This window comes from Octopus bimaculoides, chromosome 1 (assembly GCF_001194135.2).
Source record: "Octopus bimaculoides isolate UCB-OBI-ISO-001 chromosome 1, ASM119413v2, whole genome shotgun sequence".
NCBI lineage: Eukaryota > Metazoa > Mollusca > Cephalopoda > Octopoda > Octopodidae > Octopus > Octopus bimaculoides.
This window is the reverse complement of record NC_068981.1, coordinates 40850713-40857831: the sequence shown is the minus strand read 5'-3', so window position 1 is coordinate 40857831 and position 7119 is coordinate 40850713. Positions and strand designations below refer to the sequence as shown.

Genomic DNA, 7119 nt, shown 5'->3' with positions numbered 1-7119 from the left:
GCGGGTGGCACATAAAAGACACCATTTCGAGCGTGGCCGTTTTCGTGCAGGTGACACGTAAAAGCACCCACTACACTCTCTGAGTGGTTGGCGTTAGGAAGGGCATCCAGCTGTAGAAACTCTGCCAAATCAGACTGGAGCCTGGTGTTGCCATCCGGTTTCACCAGTCCTCAGTCAAATCGTCCAACCCATGCTAGCATGGAAAGCGGACGTTAAACGATGATGATGATGATGATGATATATATATATATAAAATACACACATACATACATGATGGGCTTCTTTCAGTTTCCATGAATTAATCCTTTAACAAAGCTTTGGGTTATAGTAGAAGGCACTTGCCCAAAGTGCTGAGCAGTAGGACTGAACCCATGACCACATGGTTGGGGAGTAAGCTTCTTAACCACACACACACACACACACACTCCTCGCTTTTGTTTTAAATCAAAGTCTTGATTATTCTTATGATATCAAGCATAATAAAACTTCATCAGGCTATATAACAGAGAATATGTACAGTGTGCTGACATTCTAACACTGTACTACACATTATATAGCAATACATTATTCTCACTTCTATTACTTCTGTCACCATCGTGTATTCTTCCTATCATTCTCTCTTTCTCCCTGTTTAGCTACAAATACTGTTTTTCTATTCAGTCTCTGTACCAAAAACTGATGTATAGAGATATTGTATCATTATCTCCTCCATTATTCCCTTTTTTTTATCACCTTATTCCTATTACTCTGATTTTCTTTACTCTCTTGCCATGGCTCTCTCCTTTAACACTCTTCTATTCATCCTCTAAATTGTTACTTTGAATGAACAGAAGCAACATAGGGTAGAGATGACTTAGTCTTGCCAAAGACAAGATAAATCTCTATTGCTGTGCATCCAGTATAGTCTGTAAAGTGGTTGAATTTAGGAAGGACATCCAGTGTACGAGCTATGCCAAAAATGGAATGTCCAAGTGTGAGGTGGTCCTCAATCTGTCTAGGAGAGGATTAACTCCAAATGAATAGACATGGATCATGATGACCGGTCCAGCCCATGCAAGCTTGGAAAGGAAAATTGAAATTAATGATGATAGTGATGTAATACTATTTGTTATGCAATGCCAAAGTTATGTACTATATACCTAATTACTTCTAATGAATTTCAAAGAATCAGGAATATCATAAAGTGACTGAGTTCACCTTGTCTAACTCCACAATAGTCGCCATCAGGATCTAGTTCTATATGCATATAGAATGGATATTTGTGAAAAGAAAGCTGCTTTTATACAAGCTACTCTATACCCGTTGTCCTATTTTTAACTTTAATTAATAAACTTCCTTTACTTATTGTCTCTGAGTTCACTCAACCCACATTTCAAGACAAGGCCTATAAATTTTAATGCAGTTTGCAAGCCTTATATATAACCCTCCATGTCATAGGTTATTACTTATTTAACTCTGCTTTTCACTAATTCTTCATAGCTATGGTAATATTTATTCATCCAGTAACATAGTCTGTCTAGTGTCTAAAGTTTTCATAGCATCTATGTCTGCCTAAATTTTACCCAACTATTGCATACTCTTCTTGAAAAATATTTTCTTTAATAGTTTTGGTGTGTTACTATAAAAATAATTTATTGATTATATCACATACTCCATATTATATTTATTTCTACATGTATTATTTATTTCATTTTTAGGATGAGTGTATATGTACAGGATAAACTTGTGGGAACTGGACGTGGTACTACAAAACCTGAAGCTAAGAAACATGCTGCTTGTGATGCACTCTTCAAGTATTTTTACAAAAATAATGTCATCCTTCAGGTAATAAATTCTGTTATTACTAGTTTATAATATTCATTTTTCTAATCAGAGAAATTCACTTGAAATAGATACTATTTCAGTTCAACCTACCAAATCATCATCTCTTTTCATCAAATACTCAAATTAATGCTGCTCATTATATGTGCCAATGGATATCTATAATGAGCTGTTGCATTTTTGTGCTTTGTAGTAATTTCATAATTTAACATCTCCCTGTGCTAGCATGTAAGTTTGCAGTACAAGATCACTTTTGTGAAGAAGTTCAGAGCTCTATTTTTTTTCGAGCTATTGTACTTACATCCATCACCAGCATACTTTTATTTCACTTGAGTGTCAGTCTATTTTCTTTGGCAACTAGTCTTCTGAAAAGTCTGGAGTTGATTCTTCTGCTAATTGAATGCATATCTGCTCATAATTTTATAGTACCCTGTCAGTTTTCCATTGTCTCTTTATTATACCTGTTGTTTACACTGATTTCTTCGTTCCTGCTTAGTTAGATTGAAGAACACTTTTTGCTCTTCCAAGCTTTAAACATTTTTGTAAATTTATTAAAGGAGCAAGCATGGCCATGTAGTTAACACTTCAAAGCCATGTGGTTTTAGGGGCAATCCCATTGTAAGGTCCCTTGGGCAAGTATCTTCTATCATCATGTTGGCCATGCTTTGTAAGTGAAATTAGGTAGTGGAGAAACTGTACAAAAGCTCATATATGCATGTTTGTCCACTAGTGGCGAATGTCAGGAATGGCATTTGGCCATAGAATATCTCTTGAAGCTTTGTCCAACCTGTGTCAGCATGGAAAAGACAAGCATAAAAATGACGATAGTTATGCAATAAGAACTTGATATTTAGTTTAGATCTGTTCAAATCCTTTATTATTACTGAGTGTCTAAGTGTTCCTTAATTTGGCTTTCAGTATAATCATTAAAATAGACTAAATGACTTTAAAAATCATTCTACTACACTCAACTTTAGAGCACTAAATGCAAAACTGTTTGCTCTTAACTGAGTTTTATTTCATCTAATCCAACCCCATTAATTATCTTGTGTTAATTTTGCTACATTTCTTATACCTTCATAACTTGATGCATTCAATCTTGGAGTGATAGATGTGATATATGTCAATTTATTCTCTTTGGTATCTCACTGACCACTCATGAAGGGTTAAAGCTTTCTTTGTTTTCATATCCTTAATTGCTTTGCTTAACTCTTGATTGATTTTTACAGCTAGCACCTGTTAATTACACTGTGTTAGACTCTCTCTATTCCATTCTGTAATTATCATTGCCACTGAAAACTATTCCATCTGTATAATTTTCAAACTTCTCTCTAATAGCTCATAATTTATAATACTTTATACTCTCTCATCAATATGACTTGGAACTTTGTTTTCTTTAGATATTTAAATTTCTGTATCACCAATCGGCTGGAATTAAAAGGGTACACATTTGCTCATTCCATTTTTGCAATCCTTTCCAAGTTTGTTGCATATCTCTTACTGTTACTTACACTTAACACTCTTTCATTGCATTCTGTCTGGTTTGTAGCTCTCCAGTTTGCTTAGTCTATGTTCTAGCATGTGTTATTCATTTACACTGACAAGTAATTTATATTTTAATGTGTATTTTCCTTTTAAACATATTTATACTCTTTATAAGGATAAATTTTTTTATGTCAATGACTTAGTTAAACATCAAATCAGTCATTGTATATACATACATTGTGTACATTTTCAAATGATGTTTTAAATGTTGAGTGGTGTAGATGTTACTATACATTATTGATATGATAGAAAGCTTAATTTTTTCTATATTTGATTTCTGTACAATTTGGGACTTCTAACATAAGATTTATATAAAGTACATTAATTTCCTCCCTCAGAATTCATTGTCAGATAACTATTTCATTTCTTGATATGTTTGAATAGAATTGTTGGTGTATCTCATGACATAATTGGAGATAAATAAACTGAAGTGGTTGCAGTTTTAAAGAATGCAAATAGTCAATAAAGCTTTACTATTATGCAAAAACATTTTATTATTGGAATGCAAAGCAATGGATGCTTTCAGGATATTCTTTAATTTAATGATACATCTTTATTGGTTTGAGAAATGAAAGCAAATATATGTCTATATAATTTCAGCTCTCTTCTACAGTTAAAAAGTTTACTTTAATTTCTTAATGAAGTGTATCAAGAATGCCTCATCAAACTCTTTATGATTTCTTGACACTGGTATGTCTTTTGATTGAGGAGTGCTTTTTGTTATCTTAGCTGCAGGGTTAATGTATACATGAGCTTAAGAACAAACCAAAAGACAATTGTTTTGTCAAATCTGTTGGGGAGATTATGCAGTTCCTTGAAAACTTGTCCTTTCATCTTTAGGAACCTTTGAAATAACCACTCCATCTACAGTGTCATTTGATTTGTCTACAATTTGCAACATTCTTCTGCATGTAGTGATGCTCTCTTTCAACTCTATGCAGTGTTCCTATACTTGATGTATACAGTTTTTATATGTGTGTAATGTATAATGAACACTTTTCTAGATTTTAAGTCTATAAATTATGAGGCCTTATGTATACACAAGAACTGCTTCCCAGTTTTCCCTGGCCATATGTTGGATGGCAGCTGGTTTTTAATGATGAGTTTAAATGCCTATAATAATGTTACAGAAAATTGTGTTGTCTTATATAGATTTCACCATATAAAGCATTTTTGCAGCATGTAATTTTTCCCTAAGATATTAAACTAAATAGGAATACAGAAAATTTTCTACGATCATTAGGACAAAAGAGGTTACCTTTCAAATATTCATATCCTCATCATCATCGTCATTATTATTATTATTTTAATGTCCATTTTTCTATGCTACTTATATGTGTGTATATTATATTTTTTATACATCAGGTTGCTTCAGAAGTTGAAAGTGAAATCTGTATTCCCTATTCAAATGTAATGTATCTTGTTGGTGAAGTTAAAAGAAGAGGGAATTCTTATTCCGGTGATGAATATGCAGATGATGGTCCCTTTGCTACAGTAATAGAAAACCTGATTGACAGCTATTCATGGAGTGTATTGAATAATGAACTCTTATTTGGCCCTGGGTTTTTTGGTGACCAAGTTGTATTGATTAAAAAAATTGGTGAGAAGAGAAATTTACTCATGCGGAAAAAAAGATACAAAGATGGACATTACTTCTCTTTACATACTGGTGAAGACTATTCTGATATTGTAAAATATCTTCTAAAGAATGGTGGACGTGGTGGTAAATATCGCATTGTTCCAAAATCAGATATACCTGAATTAAAATCTGCAAAATGGCAATATTATCAGAAAGGAGTTAAGAGTTCTAACCAAATGACAGGAAATATGAATGAAATGTCAGATTATTATAGAAATTATAATGATGGCAATTTTGTAAGGAGAGATGACCAATTATCACATAGTGAGAATGTTCGTAAAAATCTTAGTGATTCCTGCACAAATATGAGCCAAGATCCTTATGATTATAAAGGCTACAATTATGGTAAACATTCTGACAACAAAAGAGACTATGATCGTCATTTTTCCAATCCTCCTAATTTTTCCAAGTCAAGTGTAAGTTTGGTGGAATCTAAACAGATTTCAAACATGGGTGCTAAGCACATAAATTCAAATTCCAGCTATTATGATAGGAGCTATGTTCCAGATGATTATGAAAGAGAAATAAATGTTTGTAATCGGATTAATTCTGATGTTAATCATAATGAAAGAGGATTGTATTCTCACAATCAAAGATCTTCAATGAATGATGATGGTAGATATAATTCTATGGATGACCAAGATAGCAGTTTTCATCAGTCAAAGCCTGGTTATAGTCAGAGATCTTATGATTTGGATTGTAACCCTGCAAGGGATCGCATGCTTTCAACAGATGCAAACACTTATGACTCAAGGTATTTCAGAAAAAATTTTGACCCAGCGACAGGTGAGAAAATGGATGATTTTACTTATAGTCGTAATAATAGAGGTTTTGATTTAACTGAGTCTAATGATAATTATCATTCAAGAACTGTTTATGAATACGATAATGTTCAAAACAGAGCTGGTTTTAATCCTTCATCAATGTATAATTCTCGTGATATCACTGCTGCACCAAAAGAGCATACTGGTTTTAATCAAGAATATTGTGCGGGAAACCCAGTTCCAAATTATGACAGGGAATTCTCCCGTTTACCTGACCAATATAACAAGCCATATATGTATGCATCAGGAAATGAAAAAAATTTTCAAATGGAAAGAAGAGAAGAAATGTTTGATAGAGATTTTCATCCAATGTCTGGAAGAGAATTCAATGAAACACCTAGTTTTCAAAATAAACCAATTCGCCAAAACTCACTCGATATGTCTTTTAACCAAATTGACAATAAAAATGTTAATGTAAACAGAATGGATTTAGCACATGGGTTTGGAAATACATATGGCAATGTCAAAAGAAACATTGGAAATAATGCATATGAAAGAGAATTGAATCTCAGAGAAACTGCCAGAAGTATTGGCAACATCAGATCTGTTGGAAAAGATGTTCCCAAATCTTGGTTACCAACGAATAATAAACTTGCTGGCAATGTATCTATGTCTGCAATACAAACTTTAAATGTGCGAAGATTGGGACTCAACAAATTAAGCAATAGAATTTCATCATCTCTTATGATAAATCAGTCACCGAATAACAACCAAATAATGCTTTTGAAATTTCTTACCAAGAAAATTGCTCAGAATGCTTTACAAAACAATGTTAAGAACATACTTGCAAATGCAAAACGGTTGTCAAATATTGCCAGAGCCCGTCAAATGATGGAACAGGCTAAAAAGCCTTTTAACGTTCAAAAGAAGTCCAACAAATCAAAAAAAGTGAAAGCTGTTCAACCTCCACACAAAGAAACACCCAAACAAACAGCATCCAAGCAAACAGCATCCAAGCAAACAGCATCCAAGCAAACAGCACTTAAACAAGCAGCACTGAAGCAAGCAGCACCCAAGCAAACTTCAAATACTCCAAAAGTCACAAAAGTTAAACAAGCCAGTGTACCCCCAAAAAAAGTGAAGAAATAATTTAATTCCTCTTTCAAATTTTCATGTATTCAGTATTCAAATAAATGTTCTTGTCTTTAAAAAAAAGCATCTCATTTTTGTTAACTTTTGTTTAAAACTTATTTACTCTGTAAGCACATTTTCTATTGGCTGTTCATTTTACAATTACTTAGGAGAGAAGCTTTATGGAATGTCTCTTCTCTCTTCTCAGAGTAAATTTAA

At 33.1% G+C, this 7119-nt stretch overlaps 1 protein-coding gene across 2 annotated transcripts in view; it reads left to right on the top strand.

Annotated features, from left to right (window-relative positions):
• Window positions 1-6987, top strand: part of LOC106878930 (uncharacterized) — a 42679-nt gene extending 35692 nt beyond the window's left edge. For both annotated transcript variants that reach the window (XM_014928294.2, XM_014928293.2), the window contains 2 exons: window positions 1698-1824; window positions 4732-6987. In XM_014928294.2, the coding sequence (XP_014783780.1) occupies window positions 1698-1824; window positions 4732-6918 (2314 nt within the window). In that variant the 3' untranslated portion in view covers window positions 6919-6987. The remainder of the gene's footprint in view (window positions 1-1697; window positions 1825-4731) is intronic.
• The last annotated feature ends 132 nt before the right edge of the window (window positions 6988-7119 follow it).